The sequence below is a fragment of the Aulonocara stuartgranti genome, assembly GCF_965226115.1.
Source record: "Aulonocara stuartgranti genome assembly, chromosome: 3".
Lineage (NCBI taxonomy): Eukaryota > Metazoa > Chordata > Actinopteri > Cichliformes > Cichlidae > Aulonocara > Aulonocara stuartgranti.
Window position 1 is genome coordinate 61,636,482 of NC_138941.1, and position 25,669 is coordinate 61,662,150.

A 25,669-nucleotide genomic window follows, 5' to 3' on the forward strand; every position below is an offset into this window, starting at 1 on the left:
TCAGTATGTCTGATACAAAAGAGAAAGTGGAAATTATCAGGACAGAGTTTTGGTATGATTGTGTAACTGTTAGAGCTGGGTATCGGCACTGATTTCTAGAATCGATTCCGATTCAATTCGATCCGGGGAAATTTTGCCTCACACAGTCAGAAATATTATAATTCAGATCATGGATCAGTACATTTTCATATTTTTATATCTATAAAAAGAAAGCTGACACTTGCGAGACTTTATAAAAGGTGTAAGCATCACTGCAGATGCCTTTGTGTCAAAGTAAAATAAAACAAAAATGGTTTTATAAAAATATTCTGCAGTAGATCAAAAAAACGAAAGAACGAACCATTAATCAACATATGAACATTACCTGATGCTGCTGAACTGAAGCAGAGCAAATAGAGGTTTTATTAGAGACACACCTTAGCGTTTTGCAATTTTGCATAATGTTAAAAAGTTTAAATTATTTTAGTAGCCTATTGAACGGCAGAAATTAGGTTTTCTTTTCGGAAGTATTTAAAAGGGAAAAAACAGCGGCTGACAGCGCTGTAAACAACGGAGGTCTTATGCGTAACAAACAAGCGAATAATGCAGAAAACAGATTTTTAGACGGGAAACTGTTCTTGAAGTACAGAGATAGATAGAGAGAGAGCTGTGCATGAAGTGTGATTTTATCCTGGTGAAAGCAAAACAGCAAAAGTCAGAGGAAATTCATGACGATGTTTATGTGAAGCATAGTTTGGATCTTCTTTTGCTGCTGGTTCGGTCAATTTTGTTTGAAGAGAAATAAAACCTGCAGCTTCAGAATCAGCACAAAAAAGGCATAAACACGAAGCACGGACCCGCCGACGGATCAGAATCAACGAGCTGTCGGCTTTCAGCCCCGACCGTGTCCGTGCTGTCTGGTGAGAAAGGCGACATCTCACTGATTCTGATCAGCGGTCCGCGCCTTGTGTTTATGTCTTTGTGCAGAATCGATGTACCTGCTCTCATTTACTGTTTTAGCTGTTTGGTGGTTGTTGAAATGTGGTAATATTTATGTTAAAAATCGATTCAGGATTTTAATGAATCGATATCACGTTATCCAAGCTAGAATCGACTTTAATCGATAATCAAAACCTTCCCCTAGTAACTGTGTAATCATGCTTATGTACATCTGGATAATGACACAAACTAGTGTTTGGCGCTTCACCTTTTAATAAACTAAAAGACAGAAATCAGATTATTGGATCTGTAGTAGTGTTTATTTATATTATGGTGCTTATCATTTGTGATATTTATTACTGGGTGCATACTTTATTAGGAGAGATAAAATAAAATAAAAAATCTCTTCCTTGCTGGTTCCATCGAAGAAGAAATGCTCAAGTAACTATGTAACACGTACGTAGTCCAATTCCACAACAGTGTGATGGGAAATCAGCTGTGTTTTTCTGCCCCATTTTATTTCGAATCTGGCGCGAACCAGTGAACCAGTCCCTGAATCAGTCACGTGGTACGGACTGCCCGCGAGGCCTCGAACGTCACTGCATACGTAATCAAAGCAAGCCTCGACAGGCGCTTCACAAAAACGTCCCCGAGATTACCCGACACACGATTCGACGCTTCGACACACAGGACACATCACTATTTGTAACCTTCACTAAAGCTGTTTCTGTCCTGTGATGAGCTCTGAAACCTGACTGAAACTCTCCAATATGTTCATTTACTTATTTCAATGTCTCCCTACAAATGTTCCCAAAAGTTTCTTCAAACAGCTTAATAAACATATAACTTCTTTTATATCGCAAAAGAAAAATCCAAGAGTTATACTCACCTCTCTGCAGGCCCCATATTCAAGGAGAGAACTTAATTTACCAAACTTTAGGAAATTATCTTGCCTCCCAGTACCGATCAGTTTGGATCTGGCTACGTGCAGAGAGGAGTGAGGTTAGATGGGTTCCAATAGAACAACATGAGGTGAACCCCATACTATTAAAATATGTTCCATTTTAGGTACAAAAAAATGTCTATCCAAGTTTACAAACAATTTGATAATATTTAACACCTTCAGCGCCTGGCAGGAATCTCACTCGCTTCTGAAATTAAATATCTATTTTCTTAGAAGGACACCCCTATGGGGCAACCCTGATCTCTCTCATCACATTGCCGACCCAATATTGGGGAGATGGAAGGACAGAAATATTCGAACTGCCGCTGATTAATACAATAATGACACATTTATTGACTTTCAACAACTAAAGGAAAAATTCAAACTTCCCGGACAAAGTTTCTTCAAATTTCTACAAATAAGACAGTGGGTCAAAGAGAAATCCAAAGGGGCTTTTTTTCCCCCCGAGATACCAAAAGAAACTCCTCTTGAAACTTGTTGGGTCATCGTGGCTCAAGAGTTCTTATACAGACGTCCTGTATAAGAAGGGGCAGAGTCGACACTACCCACTGAGGAGACTGAGATCCTTTGGAGTCTGCAGGAGTCTGTTAAGGACATTCTGTGACACTGTGGTAGCATCTGCCTTTTTCTATCCAGTGACTTGCTGTGGGAGTGGATGCGTGGACAGGGACAGGAGCGAAACTGATAAACTGGTGCAGAGGTCTAGCTCCATGCTAAGCTGTCCTCTGTCTGTGGAGGCTGTTGGTGAGAGGAGGAAGTTAGTAAAGCTGACATCCATCATGAATAACCCACATCCCCCTCTGCATGAATCTGTGAGTGTGAGTGTGCTGAGCAGCTCCTTTAGTCAGAGACTGAAACACCCTCGCTGCAGGACGGAGCGCTTTTGCAGATCATTCATCTCGACAGCAGTTAGACTCTTTAACTCCTCAATTACGATGTTTTGAGTCACTGGACTTTGTGGACATCCACGGTCATCTCTCCATGCATAATGCACCTATTATATGTATGGACGTGTTGCCTGAGCACATATATGTATATGTATACATATGTATATTAGTGTGTGCATGTACATGTATATACTTATAGATATCTATTACTTACATAATAATAGTAGTTGAAGAAGAGAGGAAGAAGAAAGGTTAAATTTATTTCTTGCATTTCCACAAACTTCTGTCCATAATCTCATACTATTTATGCTATCGTTTTATATACTTTATTATCTTAATATTTTGTATTTGTTTGTATTTTATTTCTATTTTATTCTGATATCTGTACCTGAGCTGAGGTAATGCACAAATTTTCCTGCTGTGGGGTCAATAAAGTCTTATCTTATCTTATAAAAACACAGAACTTGTTCAAAGCACTTGGTTCCCAGTATTTAGATACCTAAAGTTTCAATGAATATGTCCATCATCAGGCAAATTTGACCAAACTAGGAAATACTTATGCAAAAGTTTATGCTTTTGCATAATTACTCTTCTTTTCATTTTCTGGATATAGCTGTTTACATCATTTCCCCTGGGGATCAATAAAATACTCTGATTATCTGTTCCTGTTTTACTTTGGTAGTCATTTATTGAGCTTTGTTTACTTTCTGTTTGTCTTACAGTTTTCATTTATACATTTTTAAGTAGTAATTGATTATAGGCTGCTATAGTGGAAACATGTTTAGTTTATAGTACAATTATTAAACAAAAGATAAAAGTCAGTTTGTCTGCCTAGTCTGCTGGTTCACCGTTCACCTGGAAGATTCCAGAACATTCAGGTAAGGACGCTACGGGATCGCTACCTGAGGACAGCGGTAGGTCCTGCCTACAAGAAAATCACGAGCACGGCCAAGTGTGAGCGAATAGAAACTAAGGAACACTTCGTTCAGTCATTGTGGCATTTATGGATTCGATGAAAGGTTTGTTCTTGGTTTACTGACAGTTTTAATTTGACTTGACGCATGGTGAAAACCTCTGTGTCACTTGTGGCGTTTTTACACCTCATGTCAACGTGACACCTGTTGTGTGACGTTTTTCTAGATGATTCTTTTAAAAAGACAGTAAAGTGACTGGAAATAAACGAAAACGGATCATTTTATGTTTTAGGTTTGATCTCTTCTTTTTTTTTCTGTTCAGTTTTTAGAACAGCTGAGATGTCTTCCGTCTGGCTCTGGTTGATTTTGGTGTTCGCCATCTTCATCAAGTCTTCCTCGGCTGGTGAGTTCAGCTGTTTCCTGATATATGAAATGATTGTGGACCCACTTGAGTGAAATATTTTTAGGTTAGTTCGGTAAATGTCAGTGTACGTGTGTTAAAGTAGTTCTTATTTAATAAGCGCAGTTGAGAACCACTTCCTTATTCCCTATTGCGTCGACGTCACCTCACTGTTATGTAATGCCTCAGCCTGAGCGCTTCAGTTTGAAGTGAGAGTTTGAAATATTTAATTTTATATTTATGAGCCAATTTTACTATAATTTAACACTGTCACTAAGCCTATGTTTGACTCTAATGGTGAAATAACTTATTATATGTAGGACGGAGGTTTTTTCCTACTTAAAATAAGCCATTAGGGTGTGAGTACATAGCTAAAGCAAAGACAGTGACTCAGTGCTGTCTGTTCGTCTTATATAAGTAAAGCATGTTTAGACTTCAGCAAGTTCAATCTCACTGACAAAAACATGTTTAAAAAAAAGAAAGCTCAAACTAGGCAGCAATCGGTGGTTTACAGTATATACATATTATTTTATGGATGGATATTAGCTCAACATGTTGAAATGTATTAAGTGACATTTGCTTAGGTCTTTATTTCCATTCCTAAAAGGTTTTCATGATTTTTGTTTTTAAAAATGTCACCAATAGACACTTACTAATGATTACAGGAGGTTTTAGGGGCCTGCAGGATGCTGGGCTTAATGTACATCACCTGAAACACTGAAGTTTGTAGTGAAAATGTGTTATATACCTCAATTACACCTGAAATTTACTTGTATTATGTATTTTATTTAATATAAACTGGGGTTATTATAAGTGTATCAAATGGACACTCTGGTCCCGTTCAGCTGAGCTCAGGGGTTTCTGACTGTTGATCTTTGCGCTGTTTGGCTGGGGTAAATATCAACATTTCATTTGCTCCGTTTTTGTCTCCCTTTCAGGACAGATAAATATTACTGCTGTGCTCGGTGAAAATGCCATTTTGCCATGTCGAGTTTTGGATGGTAACAAAACCATCAATGGCCTAGAGTGGAGCAAACCTGAGCTGGAGACAGAATATGTCCTGTTGTACCGGGATGGACACTTGGACTTATTCAAGCAGCATCCATCCTTTAAGGACCGGGTGGATCTGCAGAACAGACAGATGAAGGATGGAAACGTGTCTTTGATTCTGAAGAATGTGATGACTGCTGATGCTGGAATATACGCAGTCCGTAAGATTCCAGAAACAAAGCGCAGGAAGAGAGCATATCTGGGCGGTGATCCCATCTGCAACATCACACTGAGTGTTGTTGATCCTCCAGGTGAGTGAGCAGAGTTGAGTGTGTGTGTGATCAGAGGTGAAGCTGCTTCCTGGTTGTTGATGTTTGTTTCTAAAGATGTTGTTGATGAGACTTTGTAGAAAGCAGCTGGTCTGAGTGATGTGATCAGAGTGCAGTAGATAATGTCTGACAGCAGTTTGAAGAGGAAATGGATTCTGTTCTGTTCTTCACTCATCACCTACCTGACAGCTGACACCTCACACCTGTTTCTCACCTGCAGGTCAGCGTATTGGACTCGAGATTGTTCTGCCAATAGCCACCGCTGTGCTGCTTGTTGTTGCGATCACTGGCATATTAATCTACTACAAAACACAAAAACATCAGGATACAAACGAACCAGACGACTGTGACTCACCTGACAAGAGTTTGTTGTCCTGATTCACTGTTTTTTGTTTTCAGTAATTTCTTCCCAAGCTGTGAATTTTATTTTACATGTCTTTTTCTGACACATGCCACACTCATTAAGCTAGCCCACGTGTGATTAGCTGAGCTGTGTTTGGCATGTTGGATTCAAGGCATGTCCCCCTCCTTGAATTGCCACCTTATCGTGGTGGAGGGGTTTGTGAGCTCAGACGATCCTGGGAGCTGAGTTGTCTGGAGCGTTCAGCTCTTGGTAGGGTCTCCCATGACAAACAGGTCCCAGGTGATGAGCCAGACTAAGAGCAATTCAGTAACATTTAACCATGATCAAATTAGGCTTTCTGTAACGTTGTTTTTGTACATTTTGGTTGTATAGACAGGTTAAAATACAGCCATTTCTCTCAGTCGGTTACCTTTTATCTTTAATGTGATTGTATTATGTCTGAGTAAGGGTCTGTGTCCACAGGAAGCTGTTTTTCCTTTTAATAGCTCCTCTCTCAAACACTTATTGATGCCAGCTGCCTGTTAGCATAAGCTTATACTCCTTCACAGTTGACAGAGTCTGGAAACCAGGATAAAAATGGCTGATTTTTTTCATAGTTTGTCCAAAAACAGCTTCCTGTTGATAAAAACCTTTAATCTGCAACTCCACATGTTTGTAGTCCAGCAGTTTTCAAACATCGAGTCTCTGCTTGTGCAAAACAAACAAGTATCTGCTGATGCTGTGACCTGGGAATAAAATTTAATCTCCATCATTATTTTTTTTTTTTAAGATTAATTGACAATGATTCAGTTCCTGAAATGAGACACAGGAGAAAATATTTGAGAACTGCTGATTTAGTGGATTGAGAAGCACAAAACTTAGAAGTTATTATACTGTATATGTTTACAACGTGGAAATTTTCTGTGTACAAGGCCTGAAATGTTTGCGAATGTATTAACGTGGTGTTTTGTATTGAAGTGATTCTGTTTGAGTTCAGATATCTGACATTAAAGTACTGTCATGGTTTGTTTGTTTTTGTCTTTTTTTGTTTGTGTATTTTTTCAACCACTTGGAAGCAGAAAAGCAGCTGAAAATTAAAGATTAGACTCAACTTCACTGAAGCACAAGGAGCTTCCTTCTACAAACAGATGCTGTAAACACTGGCACTGTGTCTATGATGTGGTTTACAGCTCCATTACAAAGTGACATTGTAACCTGTACAAATTTATAAAGACACAGGAATACTGTAATGTGTTACATGTTTTAAATGTGAACTTGCTCCAGCTTCATTTAAGAGCTGAGCTAAACAGACATAGATTCAATCTTTCCACACACAGTTTGGTCCACAGAGATGTTAGTCATGTCTTCTGATCAGATCTCGTCTTTCTCTGTGGTTTTACTTCCTGCTGTGTTTTCAGGGCTCTGAATGTGTGCTTAAACAATTTAGAAAGGTTCACTTATTGTTAGTGATGCAGCATTTTAAAGGCTGTTACTCAGAGGTCATAAGTAAATCTGCCAAACTGTCATGTCTGTATAAACCAATCAGGTCTCATTCTGCACTCAGATCTGTGTTTGTAGCTCAGGCTGACATTTGAGTGAGGAAACATTCACCTGTGTTTCTAACATGTATTCAAGGCTCCATTAATATATTTTAGAGCAGCAGGAACTGAACTTGGTGCAGAAATGTCTGAATGACGTGTTGAGACGTCAAAGAAAAACATTCCTGAGTGCTGACGCACCCAGTGAGCCAGAGGCTCCTTAACGTGGATCCCAACACAAGGTAGACAGGTTTTCAGAAATGATGATGTTCTTTAACTGATGTCATCTAACACTGTGTAACACTTATTTTTCTTTTTTAATAATAGAACCTCTTTTAACCTTGAATGTTCCCAAACACATTTAAGAATGTTGTGGGAACGTTTCTTGTTAGTTGGGACACTTTACAGCTGCTGACGTCCAAGAAGATTAATAACGTTCATGAAGATAACTGTGCTTTTATGGAGGCTGTTAAGTCAAATATTTAGTACAGGACGTAAATCCACACTCGTGCATCTACAGGCTGAACGACAGCCGAATTCCACATCTGCACATTTCTTCTGTGTAAGAGCAGCTCTGTGTCAGACGGTCTCCAAACCCTCAGAAGAAACACTTTAGTATTTGTCTGCGTCAAAATGTAGATTACAGATCTTAATTAATGCTGTTACAGGTACAGTAAAAACAATATGAGAACAATCACAGTTATTATTTACTGAAGCGAAAAATTAATATTAACATGTCCCACCCTCTGAATATAAATATAACAGCCTCTTCAGAGGAAAATCACGCTCAGGGACAAACTGTTGAACAACACAGGTCGGGACGCTGACTCCATCCCAAACCATCAGGAATTGTAATGTGTTTGTGGTTTTCACTATATTGTGTTTTCTCTATGTGACTGAAATAATTAATTTTCCTGATAATACTTGCTGATGAGGACAGATGTTCAAATTTTAGTAGATAATCATTTAATTTGTTATTGTTATTTCCACTGAGAACAAATTCAGGTATAAAAACTACGGTGCATTTTACATTATTGGATAGTAGAGAAGAGCCATTCTATGAATGCTGTTAAGTATGAATGCTGTGACAGCACTGAGCAGCTCCTTCAGTGGGAGACTGCGGCACCCACGGTGTGGGACGGAGAGATTTCGCAGGTCTTTCCTCCCCACTGCTGTCAGACTCCACAACAAAGACTTTAACTGAACAAACACACACATCCACACATGTGCAATAACACTAAGTGCAATAATCTTTTCTGGCATCGTTGTATTTTTACTCAGTTGTATATAGCATTCGTATTCTATTTTTATCTTATTGTATATTTTTATTCTATTTTATTCTACTGTATATAGTATATTATTTTATTCTATTCTGTACAGCTGTGTACTGTATTTATTCTTATTGTATTCTAATTTTTGCGTCATAACTTTTGCACTGTCCACTTCCTGCTGTGACAAAACAAATTTCCCACGTGTGGGACTAATAAAGGTTATCTTATCTTATCTTATCTTATCTTATCTTATCTTATCTTATCTTAAGTATTTGTATAAGTATATCACACCTGTGAGGAGTGTTTCAATATTTATATATTTTATTAGATGTACATGTGGTTTTGTTATTTGCCTTTTGGTTGGAAGTACACTGAGAGAGGACTTTTTTTTATTAGTGATCTTAATAATATTTTTTTTCATATTAATGTAATTTTTAATTTAATTTAATGTTATTTCATTTTTTAAATAAATCTACTGGGCACTGTAATGATGTTAACAACATATAATTAGTGCATAAACATACATACCTAAAGGCTTTGACTTTGGCATCCTAAGTTCCAATAGTGACTATAATAAAATGTGATGTATTGCTGCTCTATGATATATATTTAAACTATTTGTTTGTTTGTCAAAGCTGCTGGAAAGATATGTTAAGTCTTTGTATTTACATTTAAAAGTCATTATATGTGAAAATGTACTTTTCTTTATTTCTGTTCAAAGAATGATCTTTCTAACTGTAGTAGTGAAGACAGCTTTAAAGAAAACCCTATTTCAGTAAGGCAGCTGCACTCATCTGCTTCTCAGAGTTACACCATTACAACAGCTTCCTTCCTCAAAAAAATGTGCTCCCAAATTCCCCCCTCTTGCCTCATACAGTAAAAGGCCGTGAATTATGAGGCCCCATCATATCCCTGAATCTGAGGTTTCATCATGTGCTCAGACTGGTGCACCATCAAAAACTCAAAAACTTTATTGAACAACAAGAAAATGCAGTGAAGTAAATTACAATACCCTCAAACTGTGCATAAGCTACATCCACACTCAGTGTGTGATCGGTGAGTTTAAGTCACCCAGTCTGTAGATGGCAGCATTAGTTCTATCTTCTCCACCTTTCCTTACAACCATTGCTTTAGGTGACTTACATAACAGCAGCAGCCACATCCTAACACACACATTAACCCTGCAGTATGCATCAACAGATGCTCAAACAACAAGTGGCATAAACTTATGATATAACTGTGGCTAATACTTGACCTAAACATATAGGTTAAATGCTTAAAAATTTGCACTCACATTTACATCTGTGGGCAATTTAGAATCACCAACAAACCTAAACCCACCAACTGCATCCGGGAGAAAACGTGAAATGGACACACATGCAGAACTTGCAATGCAGATAGGAGAAGAATATATTTACAATAAAAAAGTAGTCAGAAGTGAGCAAATAATGCACGATTACATTTTAGGGACCTTACTTGCCAGAAACAATTAAGCTAGGCTGCTAATATGTGTTTATATTTAATGTTTTGATAATGTCTGTTTAAAGATTTGCCATTGACTATTTTCATGTTGGCTTGAAATAAAATATCTCCCTCTGCTGGTACTGCGGCTTACTGCAACTTCTGCATGCACACAGCCATAGTCTCAATACTGACATCATTACTCTAGTCCAGGGGTGCCCAATCCCGGTCCTCGAGAGCTACCGTCCTGCAGCTTTTAGATGCATCCTTGTTCCCACACACCTGAATCAAATGGTTTGATCTCTTCAGCATGCCATCATGTTTGGCAAAGGCCTGATAACAAGCCATTCATTTGATTCAGGTGTGTGGGAACAAGGATGCATCTAAAAGCTGCAGGACGGTAGCTCTCGAGGACCGGGATTGGGCACCCCTGCTCTAGTCCAATCATCTTCTTTTTAACCTTTTTTTGAGCCAATCAGCTGCCACTCTGCACGGTTTAAATCTCAGTGCTCTTCTGTCATTTTCCTTTTTAGACTCTAATTCACTTAATCCACCTCCTCCACATCTCCACTTTGAGAGATACCTCAGTCAGAGCTCCATCTAAACCACAGTCTTCATCAGCCCTCTGTCATACACAAATTTAACATGAGGAATTGAGGACTAACAAAGATAATTAGTTTATTGATTTTAAACAAAATATGGTTACCGTGTGAGTAAACATCAGTCACATGTGGTTGATACACCAAAAACGTCAGAAAGCAAAAACGTCCTCCTTCACTTTTGGTGTCTGTGCTGGCAGATGTTCTCACACACTGTAAAAAACGTAATCATTACAAAAACACGGAGTAAAAGCAACCAATTGATTCACAGCTCAAAACATCAGAACACATTTAATTTTTTAAGTTAAGGTAGAGGTTCAGATGTGGTGCTCTTTGTTGATGCAGTGATGTTGTAATTACGGTCATCATCCAGTCCCTGCTCAGCCTGGTGGGGTGGGCCAAGAGAAGACAGGGTTTAAACAAAGAGAGGAATTTATCATCAGCATATTGATTGATCAGTGAATGATTCACAGAGTTACCTTTGAGTCTGTGTTGATATAAAGACACCAAGAGGAGAGTGGAGATCAAATATGGACAGATCACCAGCAGGTGGAGGACTAGTCTGAAATTAGGATGGCAGAGGGAGCAGCCAGGGTTTGGAGCTGTTGTGGTGGACAGGGATGTGGATGTGAGCAAAGTTGTTGTGGTGGGTGAAGCTGTCGGTGTAGGTTTATCTGAAGAGAAAATCGTAGTTGTTAGTGTGAATATGTGCATTAAATTAGAGGTGAAATCAGAGTGAAGCTCCTCACCTGTGACAGTGATCCAGCTGGATGGAGACTCTCCATGAGCGCTGATGTCACACTTGTAGAGGCCTTCATCAGACCTGGAAACATGCTGGATGGTCATGTGACCTGTAGGCTGCTTCCTGATGAGGGAGCCATCTTTATAGAAAGCAGCTGGGAGGTTGGAGGGAGTGGTCTTTGTTTTACAGAGCAGAGTGACGTCATCTCCCTCCATCACAGGGAGGACAGGACTCTGCAGGATCACTGATCCACCTCAACACAGAGACAAACTACAGCATTTCATCCATTTACACACAGCTTCATCAACACTAACTCCACACACTCAGCTTACCAGTGACTGTCAGGTTAACCATGTTACTGATGGTACTCTGATTAGACTCACACCAGTAAACTCCACTGTCCCATGGGTAGATGTAGCTGATGTTACAGGACGAACCAGCTGGTTTCCCCCACCCATCTCCACACTGAGTCCTCTGTCGTTTGCTTGTGTTTCTCCTCAGAGTCCATCCAGCAGAGCTGTCGTCCTCCTCACAGCTCAGAGACACAAAGTCTCCATTAAAGAACTGAGAGCTGCTGGGACTCACAGTCACACGAGCTGTGAGGAAAGGGGGAGAATATATAATATTTGCATGTGATTGGCTTGGTTGAATCAATACACAAGAATCCGATCCTGTGGCCCATGATGGCGAAGCTGAAACACATTACAGAGCAGAGCCAAGTTCACAAATTTATTGAGATTTTAAATATCTCCTGTTCATCTCAGTAAATGAATGAGTGTCTAAACTTTCCTTTTTTAGGGAGATTCGAAATTTGGGCAAAATAAGGCAATGTGGTGCAGACAAGGCGGGAAAAGTCATGTTTCTCAGGAAAACTGAATATTGAAACAAACTGGAATGTTTATTAATTGTTTTTTTGTTTTTTTTTGTTTTTTTTATGTTTGTTTTTTAAGAGTTAGCTGCTGTGACATTTTCATATCAAATACAAGATAAGTCCGTCTGTACATCCAATTCATGCTGCTTATCTGGGTTGGTGGGGAAGCACTCTGAGCTGAAATTTCCCAGGGACATCAACATGCTCCTGAGGCAGCCTAGAGGTGCCCTGCAACATCCAGAGCCTTCAGGAACTCAGGGTGAATCTCATCAATCCCAGTCAAGGTTAGCAGCTTGCCACCAAACAATGAACAATGTTTGTAGAATACCGCTTCCCTCTCCTGCATCATCTGACAATTGCCAAAATCGCTTTGACGCTGACCAAAAGTCACGTTTCATTGTCCCACTGAACTCCCAAACCTAAGTTTTTACAAAGCCGCACTCCGCTCGTCCTGCCAACACCTGTTATCTCCTTCTGGAGTCCCACGGACTAATAAAGCCCAGTAAGACTCCTCCTGCATGACGGCTCCCTTCAGCTCCAGTGTCCATCATCTGGTTCTGGGATTACTGCAGAGACAGGTGCCATCAACCTTGCAGGATTCTCTGCAATAGAGGTGCAGAACATTGTCCAATCTGGCTCAGTGCCCCCAGCCTCCATTACAAAGCAATCAAACCAATGCTGGAGGTGGGAGTTGAAATTTCGTGGAGTGAGGGCTCTGACAGATGTTCCCAGTGCACCCTCAGAACAAAAGAGTATCTGGATGATGAATTCTCCAACACCCCATCAAGGATACAAGTTAAGCCGCTTATTTAAATAAAATATAAATAATGGAGACAGTCAGCAGGAGTGAGATAAGACTGATCTGTTTTTATACATTTTCTTTCACCATGTTTTAATAGCCTCTTGCAGCCTCCTGAGAGAGTGAGTCAGGTTTACAGTGTGACAGAAGAAGGTTACTGACCTTGGTTTGTGGTGCAGCTCAGCAGTGAGATCAGAACTAAAGAGAAATTAAACTCAGGTTAGTTCAGAGTTTCACATTCAACAAGACAGCAGAGGCATGAAAAACACAGAGTGAGCTTACAGAGCAGACACAGCAGAGACGTTTCCTCCATCCTGCTGCTCAATGACATCACACCAGCTCTGAGATCAGTTCATGGTTACACTGAGTAAAACCCTCCTCTTCCTCTTTCTCTGTCTCTGGGTCTTAGACTTGTGGTTAGAAAAAACCTTGTGTGAAAAAGCTTTGTGTGTTTATTTCTCTGCTTCCTTGAAACCAAAGTTTTACACGTTTCAACTGATTATTGAATAAGAATTAAAAGCAACAATATCTACGACTGACAGTTGACCTTGAATGCAACACCAGTACCTGTATGATGTCTTCACTGACTCTCCGACCTCTTTTAATGGATGTTTTCTCAGCTCTTTGAAATAATTATATTGACTGCATTGATGTAATTATTGATTTAATTAATAATATCACAGATTGAGCCAAACAAACTTCCTGTAGTTGACTGCACATTAACTGTGCAAACTTTAGTTGTTTTGTGCTTCTCTCTGTTCCAACCACTGACTTGTGGTCCGAAAGACTAAATAACTTGAATGGCTGCACAACATCAGACTACACGTCACGCCCTGGTTAATGTTTGTGAAGGTCTGAGGAGACATGTGCTGCATACAGCGAGCTGTGTTCATGTACCTGCAGTGACAACACAGATCACAAATCTTGTGTTTCTCCTCAGAATCTGCCAGTTAAGTTAATACATTATTATTCCTACATTCAGTCATCACTCTATATTTAATCATCAAAACATTTATGTTACGTACAATATAGTTTTTCAGTTATAGTTTTAACAGTTAATAGTTTTAATAGTTATTAGTTACAAGACAGCAGAGGCATGAAAAACACAAAGTGAACTTACAGAGCAGACACAGCAGAGACGTTTCCTCCATCCTGCTGCTCAATGACATCACACCAACACTGAGATCAGTTCAGAGTCACATCAAGTAAAACCCTCATCTTCCTCTTTCTCTTTGACTGTCTCAGAGTCGTGGCTTCTTCTCCACTGAACACCATGAGAAAGTTTCAGTTTTTGGTTAAAACAAACCAGAAAGAAAATGTAAATGCTGAAACAGAAAGACTTGGATTGAAGCAAAATCTACAACTGACAGTAGTTTTGTTGACAACGTCTTATCAATAATAAATTAATGTTTTTAGGTTGATAGAGGCAAGTATTTCATTTTTTTCTGTATCTGTTAACTGACCTGGTCTCAGTACCAAGAAGTTCCAGCTTCTCTGTGTTTTAATCTCTGAAACGTGGACAGACACTGTGTGAATACGCGAGATCAGACCACATGTCATGCTCTGGCTGATGTGCTGCTATGATATCTCTTCTTTCTGCTCTCAAACTACCAGATATTTTTTTGCAAATCCTCAAAACATTAACTCTGCATGCTGTTACGGTTGATATGACAGAAATCCAGCTGAACGTGTCTGAGAGAAACCACATCACACACACAGAGCATGTGTAACTGTAGAAAACACCCACAGTCAGTGAATATCTCCCCATAATGTTCAGATAAGACGGTGTGACATGGGTCTCTTTATAGCTGAAACAAAAATGGTTATAAATCAGTTTTTTGATGACTGTTAAAGCATGTTTCCTGCTTAACGGTCACACAGAGTTGACAGAAAACATTTTCTGTATTACTGAATCTCAGCAATAACTTAAAGTCCTTTGTGTTGTCTTATTTTGATTGTTGTTGATTTCATTTCATTTGAAACATTTAAGGTCTTCACTTCCAAAGCAGTGAAATAAAAAAAAACTAAACTACACGAAATAACTAAAAATAGCTGTGATGTCAGTAAGTACACTCCCGTTCCCGTAGAAGGGTTGCTCTGCGTTCTTGGGAAGTCGGGACTCCTGTGTCAACTTACAAAGTCTGGAATAGTGAAAAGGTGAGTACGGACTCTTGTACATGAGTATTGAGAAACGGCCTAACAGTCTGCAGTCTATGAACTAACCTCACCAAACGAGCATTCATCATTAATAGTAATAAAAATCACACAACAATAATACATCGAAGATACTGAAGTTTCGCCCATCCCATTCTTCTTATGAAATGGTGTCGGAAATGGATTCCTGCCTGTGCACTGTCCATTGTGTAACTGATGCCACCAACATTAACAGGACACTTACATTACAGCCTTTATTGCTCGTTTTGTTTGGATTTACAGTAATCAGAATCAGAGAAACTGTATTAATCCCAAACTGAAATTGAGTTTAAAAATAATTTCTTTTTTAAAAAAGAAAGAGTCCTGGGTTGTACTTGAACATGGGCTGGCCGCTCTCAGCCCTGCGATATATGACTACATACACTCAACAAAAATATAAACGCAACACCTTTGTTACTGCTCCCATTCCCCATGGGATGGACATAAAGACCTAAAATTCATTCCAGATACACAATATAACCATCCCTCCCAAACAGTGTTCACAAATCAGTCCAAATGTGTGGTAGTGGGCACATCTGCTATATTGAGAAAATCCATCCCACCTCACAGGTGTGCCACATCAGGATGCTGATCTGACATCATGACTAGTGCACAGGTGTACCTCAGACTGCCCACAACAAAAGGCCACCCTGGAATGTGCAGTTTTTTGCTTTATTGGGGGTCTGATACACAACAATATTGTGTATCTGGAGTGACTTTTAGGTCTTTATGTCCATCCCATGTCAAATTGGAGCAGAAACAAAGGTGTTGCGTTTATATTTTTGTTGAGTGTAGATATATATTCACTTGTCAGAATAAAAATGAACAAAAATGAGAAACGGTGAAGAACTGCAAGCAAGTGCTCGAGGGGAAAAGTCCTTAGTGACCTTTCATTACATTTTGTCAATCCGAAACTCGTTGGTGTATTTCCAGGCACTAGGTGTACCGAGTGTCTCCCCGACTGTTATACAGTTCACACTAATTCTAACATTGCATAACTTATTTTTTCCATCATCACTCCTTCCACATACATTCCACGTAGATGTTAGTCAGCTTTTAAAGGCAATCATGACCTTTGATCAGAGCTTTCCTTTGCGGTTTTATTTCCTGCTGTTGTTTGAGGGGTTTGGCTGTGTGCCAAGCTAAACTGAGCATAAACAAATCAAAAAGGTTTACTTATTATTAGTACCTCGGCAATTTTAAAGGATGAAACTCTGAGAAACTTTATTTGTCTTTATTTATAAATCAGTCTGATCGAATGTACTTGGATGAGTGTCTAAAGCTCAGGCTGACTTTTGAGAGAGGAAACATTCACATCTGTTTCTTACATGTATTCAGGGCTCCATCACTGTTTTCTAGAGCAGCAGGAGCTGAGTGAAATACAGAGTCAGCTTTGATATTTTCTTGATTCCAGTCATAACCAATCATAGAGCAAATGTATTAAATAACTTTTTGTACAGAAGCTACAACAACACAAACTGAATCAGTGTTTGATTGCTGGTTTTTATTTGAACTGGTCTGTAGGTGGCAGCATTGTTTATTCTCTATCCTCCACTTTTCCTTTAACCCACTCAAACCCACTTCTTAAAACGACTTATCTAACAGTCACACTCTACAGGGAGAAAATCACCTGTTTTCTCTAAAACAGGTGATTTCTGTTTCCAAGAATTATTTCACTTTGGATCTTGATCTGTGCTCAGCCCAGCTTCTTGCAAACTAGAATCAAAGGACTTTGTAACAATCAAAGTTTGTGATTAGCAGACTTGGAGGAAGAGAGATAACTGCTGTCTGTACCTGTGCTGCTCTGCTGGACTTTGCTGATTTTTACCTGTTTGTTCAGTAAGTGAAATGCACATAATAACAGCACCGCAATAATGATGCTTTTCACGCTGATTTTGCATGCATGTGTTTAAGGTTAAGGAGAAATCAGGCAGGTACAGCTCATTCAATAAACACACGCCAATATACTTTTTGTGGAGCCTGATTAGCAGATTTGCATTCTGGGTTGAGTTCATATTCAACATATCGACATGTTCGACCTCTTTTATTTCTTCACATATTCTGACACTGTACCAGCTTCAGAAAGAGGGCAAAGTGCAAAATACTAAATTCCCTGATTTGTGCTTCAATATGTGGACGCAATTCTTGGTGCCTTTAGGTTCACTTCATAAATTTAGCAGTCTATACTCCAAACACAAAAGTTTGTTTTATTTTGTTTTATAAACACATATGACATATGCAGTGCTATATTTATATACTTCTAAGACTATTGTAATCAAGTTGTTACCACTTTGCTCACAATATCTTTGTCTTTGTTTTCTATTATTAAATACATTATAACAACTGTGATACCTACATGGTTACCATGTGCTTTGAAGAGAGAGTAAATCCTATGAACAGGATTGAGATTTAAATGCAACACACGATAACAAATGAATGAATGAATACAAGATGATATATATCATATGATACAGCTCAGTGGTCTTTGTTTGCTCCTTAATCTGAAGTAGGAGAAGGAGGTTTGCCTTGTTTCCTTTTCTCACCTTTGACCGGGTGTGGTGCTTGTCCTTAATTGCACTCACCTGTCACATGTTATAAAAGGACTGCACCCACCTAGAGCTCACTGCTTCTTCACTCCCACATGGGGCGGCAACTGAGGTGAGTTTTTGTTTGGGTCTCCTGAGTTCACGCATTATTTTAAGTTAATGAGTGACTTAAATCACATTTTGTTTCTTTTCAGAGTTGGCAGTCCATGTGTGTCCTTTAATACTGTTTATTCGAATAAAACGAGAAGCCTGTAAGTAATTGATAACTCTTCATTCACATTCTGACCAGATGAGCCCATAATGGTAACAAGCTCCAACTTCCTCTGAGCCTCCTCCTCCTTAACAGTTGCTATGGCAATTTCATCACTGAAATTGAAATACAGCTCTGCTTATTACACAACGCTTTCTGTTTAAACTTTCCTCATAATGTGGTTGCAAATTTGTTTTGAATGTTTACTCTCTTCCCTCTCCGTTTGTTGTTGTTGGCAGTTTTAACTGGCTTTAATCTAAAATCTAAAATCCATGTTAATCTATGCGAAATTTAAGACAATATTAATAAACAAACAAATGAATGTGCCCACTGAATTTCTTTAAACATTTATTTGGTACAGAAATGTAGAAAATCAAATATGGACCATTAGTAAAAAAAACTGTAATCATCATGGATAATCCTGATTGGCCTCAGTACCACTTACTGTACACTTTCACCTCTGCTGTCATAAGGACAGACACAGGAGATTTTTCATACTGCATGCTACTACCCTCTATACACAATCTATACAGAGATTATTCAGATGCATTATCAGTCACTGAAGATCACATATTTCAGATTTTTCTTACTACAAATGATTATATTTATACTTTTTAATTGTAAAAAACAAATGATTATAGAGCCCGAATAATGTATTTATGGTGTTATTTGTGCTGAAACAAACTATGAAGTCTGTATTTAGTTGTATTATCTTCAAACAAACGAACTGTAGAAAATATGCATGTGTTTGATATGTGTCTGATATTTGTGTAGCAGAGGAGCAACAGTGATTCATAAAATGCTTCTTTTTTTGCTTTGTGGCTACAGCTCTCCTCACTGACCTGTAAAACATCCACATAAAGACAGAAAGTTTAAAGTTGTCATGATGAGCCAAATCCTCCAAAATCTGATATCCTTCAATCAAAAAGCTTTCACATCTTGTATTGCTCTTTAATATTCGAAAAAATATACAGTACCTTCTCCAGTTTCTTCCATTTGTGTTACTGATTCATAGACAGCATCATTACCTACATAAAAGAAACATCCAGCAACAATTAATTTAATGTTATTGGACTCAATAAATATCACATTGTCATACACTGCAAAGACCAAGTATTTGGAAACTATATAACTAAAACCAGAATTATGCAATATTTTCGTACTGTGAGTCTGCATGCTGTTGATATGAAGTGAAACACTAACATTTGGATTATTTAAAGTCTTTACAATTTTGTTTAACTTTGATCTATTTGTCAGTTGGCTGTTTGACTGCTTGCTCAGCAACTGATTTTTAAGAACAAGGTTAGTGGACCAATACTGATAGCCATGAGTTGCATGTACATTAAGGTTGATAAAGGCTTAATGGCAAGTCCAAATCATCTTCTTTAGGGATCACCACAGCAGATTATCTGCCTCCCTCTCAGCCTGTCCCTCTTATCCTCCACAGTGACACCAACCCTCTGAGAAAAAAATCCTTTCAGGCCACTGTGATCCCAGATGATCCCAGACTGGAGAAAATCTTGTTTTTTCTGTAGTTTCATTGTTTAGTACAGGATAAATAAGCCAACACCAAAAGCAGTCTCCTCTCCTCCTGATTCATCAGAAATTCTATTCAGTTTGGGTTATTGGTCATGTGCCTGGTCATGTGATTTTTCTTAAAGCGATACAGGCACCGATTGATCTTTGTTGTGTCAGTTACTTTGGATGTTTGACCCCAGGGATTTAAACCCATCTGCCTTCATGACCTCTACTCCTTGTATGTTCATCTTCCCACACACAGTTACTATGTCTTGCTTCTAGTGACATTCACTCCTTTTCTCTCCAAACCATACCTCTACCTCTCCTCTATTCCAACTGCTCCCAACTCTCACTGCAGATCACGGTGTCACAGGGGGAGTAGGTTCAGCCAGATGGCTCTCCAGCCCAATCGGGCGAAGGGGGTATATGGTAGGGCGTGGTCTGGGGTGCCGTGCAGGGAGGGCCCACGCACCTGCGCGGCAATTACGCCCACCGACCTACACAAGGGGTTGTTGTGTGTTGTGGTGTGATGTGCAGCTGGCAGTTTGGGATTGTCAGCCAATGCAAATAAATGGCTCATAATTACAATCAGTGGTGCCGTGGTGCCTTATTCACTCCACACATAGTTTACAGAGAGTCCAGCCTGACCTCATCAGTCAGCCTGTCCATCACCACTTCAAACAATAGAACTGATCCCTGATGTAATTCCACCTCATTGTTAAACCCATTTGTTACTACTGCTCACCTCGCTCATTGTCTTCATACAAGTCCTCCACCACTCTCACATACCACTCTATCAGTCTTGACCTCCTCATGCAAAGAAAATGCAGTACCGCAGTTCCTCTTTTGGCACCCTCTCAAATGCTTTATTTAGATCCACAAGGACTCCTGACATTCTCTGTACTTTTACTTTTGGCTTTTAACTCCATCTCAGTTCACATTAAAATGGTAATAATAACTGGTTTCAGTACTGACCAGGATGAAGGCGACTGCATTCATGACTTTCATTCTGACAGGAAATGAAGAGCTTTCAGGTCCGACAGCAGCTAGTGTGATAACAAACAGAATTGAAAGATGTTATATGAGACATTTTTACAAAATATAATTTAATAAACTATAAAACAGAGTAAGTTTGCTTTACTTAAACAGGCACACATTTCTATCTGCTATACATATTTGCTAACGCAATACATGAGGACTGAGTTCCTTCTCAAACATTAAGATGGTTTTTAAAAAAGTCATGTTTAAATAACGTTGCAATGCTACTCACACTTAACCGACATGTAACGTGATGGCGACTCTTTTCCTGAGTACTGACACTTGTAGGAACCTTCATCAGATTTTGACACTGCCAAGAAGTTCAGCTCCTCTCGGGAATCATTTTGGATAAGTTTGTTATTGTGGTAAAAAGCCACACTGGGGAAGTTTTTTTTTATTCTCAAGTTGCAGCTAAGACTAACGAAAGTTCCCTTTTTCACAGGATCATCAGGGATCACCATGAGAGGACCTGAATAAAAATCTGAAAAACAGTCAGAATATATTGTTTCAACTGGATCAGCTGGTGCCGGCTTTCAGAAAAAAAAACAAAAACAAAAAACGCTTATTTGCAATAATAATAATAGATTTCATAAATGTCTTGTAGCATGAAGATGTGATATGTGACCTGGCTTATTTAATAACTATTCTATAAAAATAATAATTTCCAAATAAACAGCAGGTTTATGAACTATATAGAGCTTTTAAATAATAATAATAATGAAATAATAATGGATTGCATTTATATAGCGCTTTTCGGGACCCCTCAAAGCGCTTTACAATACCACTATTAATTCACTCTCACATTCATACACTGGTGAAGGCAGCTACAGTTGTAGCCACAGCTGCCCTGGGGCAGACTGACAGAAGCGAGGCTGCCACATCGCGCCATCGGCCCCTCTGCCCAATTGTGTCTAATGATATAAAAACCTAACCTCTAAGCGCCAGGGAATTTTTTTTTACATTTCGCCTGATTCAGCCTGTAACCAGCTGCCTTTTTGGAAACAACACTGTTTTAAATTCCAAAACATTCTTTTCCTAATTACAAGCCCAGAGTAAAATATGAAAAACATAAAAAAATATATTAGTAGCCATACTCAGTACTAAAACGTCAAGAGAAAATAATGATACAGACGTTATTGAATATGTCTAATAAAATAACACCAGCATTGCTCTAAATTGGACAAAACAGTAAGTGAGGCATAACTAATCATCCTTTCTTTTAGCTCACAGAGCCCTTTGAACTGTCGAGGTCAAGGACATTCACAGAGTTGTCCTGAATCCAACTCTGTGTGCTTAGGATCGTCGGCCTGTTGGAAGATGTGGCACTGTGGAGGAGATTATCATCAAGGGTGTCTCTGTACGTGGCTGCATTCATTTTTCCCTCAACACTGACTAGTCTCTCAGTTCTTGGTGGTGAAAACATCCTCACCGCAGATGCTGCCACCACCATGCTTCACTGTAAGGATGGTAATAGTCAGGTGATGAGTGGTGCCTGGTTTCTTCCAGACACAATGCTCGACATCGGGCCTGACATTTTTGCTTGGTTGTTCTTTTGGAAAGTTTATAAGAGTAACATAACGAAATGTGGAGCAAGTGCTGTGAATACTTTTACTGCAGATGGTCCTTTTTGCAGCTTTTACATGATAATCTTCAGGAATATTACTTTGGTGTCACAGATAACATAACCTTTACATTTTTGCCTGTTTTTTCACAAAAAAATGTTTAAAATACAGAATATTGAGAGAAATATTTATGAAACATTATAAGATACAAAAAATATTCTACATACCCTGTAAAGTGATGTTGACTGCATTGCTGAACTGTTTTGACATAGACTCGCACCAGTAAACTCCATCATCTGAATATGAAGCTTTTGTGTAGAGTGTGCATACGGATTCTCCTAGATTCCAAACGTTACTGCAATACGGCACGCTATTCTCAGGGAACTTCCTCACTCTCCACCAAGTAGAGTTTCCCTTGCAGGTCAGTCTGACAAAGTCAAAGCCTAATCTTTGCTCTACAGGGCCGACTGTGAGAGATGCTGCTGAATAAAGATCTGAAAAACAACACGGATAGATGAGTGAAAGCACAGGCACAACACATAAAAACTAAGTATCAAGCATTGACATGAGCTTAAATGCAAGTAAAAGCACATGGATCTAAGATAAGATAAGATAGAACTTTATTAATCCCTCGGGTGGGTTCCTCTGGGAAATTCGACCTGACATTAAATACAGCTTATCAAAAAGAGACAGAAACAAACTGACCTGCAGACCAGACAAACTTTGGTTTACTGTAATAGGTGTAGTAGTAGTTCCTTCCTCTTTGCGCTCTGCACACATATGCTGCTGTGTGTGTTTGTCCAGTAATGATGTACAAAGTCTGAGCAGTCTCGCTGCCATCTGGTAGCAGCTCGTACTTGTAGGCCTCTTCTTTTATGTCCAAATCAGGAATAGCTTTATACCAGTAAAAGCTCCATCCCTCCGAAGGATATTCAATCTCACAGCTCAGAGTTACTGAGGCTCCGGGACTCAGCCATGAAGGGGACATGGTGAGGACAGGTTGCAGTTTAACTGTTGAAAGAGTTTTTTTAAATCAGGTTTTTAAAATTTGTTTTATTTTTTCTAATAACATTGCTAAGTGATGGGTTCACAAATGAGGTGAACAGCCAGCTTATCATCACTCTGGTTTGGCCTGTGTTCACTTTTGAACATAAATGGTAAATGGCCTGTATTTGTATAGCACTTTTACTAGTCCCTAAGGACCCCAAAGCGCTTTACACATCCAGTCATCCACACACTGGTGATGGCAGCTACATTGTAGCCACAGCTGCCCTGGGGCGCACTGACAGAGGCGAGGCTGCCAGACACTGGCGCCACCGGGCCCTCTGACCACCACCAGTAGGCAACGGGTGAAGTGTCTTGCCCAAGGACACAACGACTGAAACTGTCCAAGCCGGGGCTCGAACCGGCAACCTTCCGATTACAAGGTGAACTCCCAACTTTTGAGCCACGATCGCCCTTATAAGTAAATTAAGTAAATAAGTAAATTGCTACAAAATTAGAAACTGCCATTGTTATACATAAGACTAAATTTATTGATGTTATTTGAACCACAGCATGTCACAGTACGCTGTGTGTGGCACACATGAGCTAAGCAGGGAAAATGAACACACTGGGGAACACAAGTGAACAAGATCAGACTAATGAGCCAAGTGAAGAAGAACTCAACATGCTCACAGGACAAGAGACTGTAAAAACAGGACAGGATCATTTGGATGAAACAGTTTATATGGGTAAGACATGTCTGTCCAACTTACATGATATAGTGACTGGAATGACATTACTCCATTCTGTCAAGGAAAGCCCCATGTTGCCCCTGCATTGATAATTTCCTTTGTCTTCCCAACCAACATTGTAGAATGTTCTTTCATTGGTTGTGTAATATGTGGTGAACCTTTCTGGTCTCCAGTCATAGCTCCAGTAAGTCCCTTCTCCTCCTGGGATCTCACATCTGACAGTGAATGCTTCACTCGTGTATATCCTGGTCCAGTTGGGCTGTATAGTCAAAATGGCCGTAATAGGAACTGTTCACAGAAAATATTAAATTAAGAGACAGAAGCATCATTCAATTCAGTCCTATTAAATTTAATTTACTTGATGCCAAATCATGACAGCAATTTCCTCAACGCGCTTTATATTATGAGGTGATATATGAAACCCAAATCTCTTCACTTCAAAAAAAGTCCTAGACTCACTAATACATCCAAAAGTGAACATCCTCTCCTGTGGGGATAAATAACCAGCCTGATCTTTGAGTTTCAGGTGAAGTGTCATGCTAGTCTAAATGCGTGTCAGCATCTTAACTCCACTGAAGGAGGCAATAAAGGAGGCACTAAAGAATCGCCAAAGTGCCAAATCACAACAAAAGTCGCCTCAAGGCGCTTTATATTATAAGGTAGACCAACAATAATAGATACAGAGAAAAACCCAACAATCATATGACCCCCTATGAGCAGCACTTTGGCGACAGTGGGAAGGAAAAACTCCCTTTTAACAGGAAGAAACCTTCAGCTGAACCAGGCTCAGGGAGGGGCGGCCATCTGCTGCGACCGGTTGGGGTGAGAGAAGGAAGACAGGATAAAGACATGCTGTGGAAGAGAGACAGAGGTTAATAACAGATATGATTCAATGCAGAGAGGTCTATTAATACATAGTGAGTGAGAAAGTTGACTTGAAAGGAAAAACTCAATGCATCTATTAGATAAATATGATACAAACCACTTCAGCGCAAAACCTGTAATACCTACAGCATATTCTAATCGCTCTATTAGGATATTATGTCTGACAGTATCAAACGCTGCACTAAGGTCTAGCAGGACAAGCACAGAGATGAGTCCACTGTCAGAGGCCATAAGAAGATAATTTGTAACCTTCACTAAAGCTGTTTCTGTGCTGAGCTCTGAAACCTGACTGAAACTCTTCAAATAAGCCATTCTTCTGCAGATGATCTGTTAGCTGTGGTTTAATTTCTTCTGCTTGAAAGCCCGATGTATCAGGAACATACAGTACAGTACTTAAATTTCTATCTTTCAATTTACAAAAGAACTCTGTGAAACAAGTGAAAGATTTAAATAGCAAAGTCAAGCACAAGTCATCATTGTTATTTCCATGTCATACTTCACTAATGTAATATTACTGACAGAAAGACAAAAAGAAGGACAGAGAATTTAACTTTCATAACAACGATATAAATAGCTAAACTCACGAGTGTCTTTAATGATGGCCTTATCACTGTTGTATGTGTGGCGACCTGAATCACTTCTTCCTCTGCAGGAGTAGAGACCTCTTTGTGATACAAGAATAGCTTTCTTCCCTTCATATTCTGTCATAGGCTCTTCTTTAGAACCAAATGAAGCAGCACTGTACCACAAAATCGTCCAGTTGCCAGAGCCCTCCACAGAGCAGCTCAGTGTCACGCTGCCCCCTATTGGTAACTGATACCTTGTTGGTCTCAGTATGGCAGTGGGTGTTTCAAAAAGGTACTTCACTTTTCCAGTAGTATTTAGGGAAAAGGGCAAGAGAGAGAGAGAGAGAGA

The 25,669-nt window shown here is 39.3% G+C and overlaps 4 protein-coding genes across 7 annotated transcripts in view; 1 reads left to right on the forward strand and 3 right to left on the reverse strand.

Moving 5' to 3' along the window:
* Nucleotides 1-13,389, reverse strand: part of LOC309694952 (Fc receptor-like protein 5) — a 32,650-nt gene extending 19,261 nt beyond the window's left edge. For 2 of the 3 annotated variants that reach the window (XM_082515256.1, XM_082515255.1), the window contains exons 1-2: nt 13,309-13,389; nt 13,189-13,224 (exon numbers count right to left, since the gene is read on the reverse strand). In XM_082515256.1, the coding sequence (XP_082371382.1) occupies nt 13,189-13,224; nt 13,309-13,357 (85 nt within the window). In that variant the 5' untranslated portion in view covers nt 13,358-13,389. Of the gene's footprint in view, nt 1-10,501; nt 11,000-11,093; nt 11,289-11,363; nt 11,610-11,688; nt 11,953-13,188; nt 13,225-13,308 lie in introns of those variants that run through there. The other variant, XM_082515257.1, reaches the window with a different exon arrangement.
* LOC309694975 (Fc receptor-like protein 5) overlaps nt 1-25,669 on the reverse strand; it is a 76,454-nt gene that overhangs the window by 25,073 nt on the left and 25,712 nt on the right. The gene's annotated exons all lie outside the window — the stretch shown is intronic.
* LOC309695661 (butyrophilin subfamily 2 member A2-like) overlaps nt 3,710-25,669 on the forward strand; it is a 101,285-nt gene continuing 79,325 nt past the window's right edge. Inside the window, exons 1-3 of the mRNA XM_082516443.1 lie at nt 3,710-3,788; nt 4,006-4,086; nt 5,022-5,384. Of these exons, the coding sequence (XP_082372569.1) occupies nt 3,773-3,788; nt 4,006-4,086; nt 5,022-5,384 (460 nt within the window). The 5' untranslated portion in view covers nt 3,710-3,772. The remainder of the gene's footprint in view (nt 3,789-4,005; nt 4,087-5,021; nt 5,385-25,669) is intronic.
* Nucleotides 14,490-24,149, reverse strand: LOC309694517 (uncharacterized protein). Of its 2 annotated transcripts, none has more exons than XM_082514665.1 (7): nt 23,891-24,149; nt 22,839-23,144; nt 22,361-22,627; nt 20,804-21,052; nt 20,509-20,579; nt 18,993-19,043; nt 14,490-14,534 (listed from the first exon to the last, which is right to left on the reverse strand). In XM_082514665.1, exons 1-6 carry the CDS (start codon nt 23,940-23,942, stop codon nt 19,017-19,019), a joined length of 972 nt encoding a protein of 323 aa, XP_082370791.1. In that variant the 5' UTR covers nt 23,943-24,149; the 3' UTR covers nt 14,490-14,534; nt 18,993-19,016. The 2 variants fall into 2 exon arrangements, with proteins under 2 accessions (XP_082370791.1, XP_082370790.1); XM_082514664.1 differs by lacking the exon at nt 14,490-14,534 and adding an exon at nt 18,404-18,857.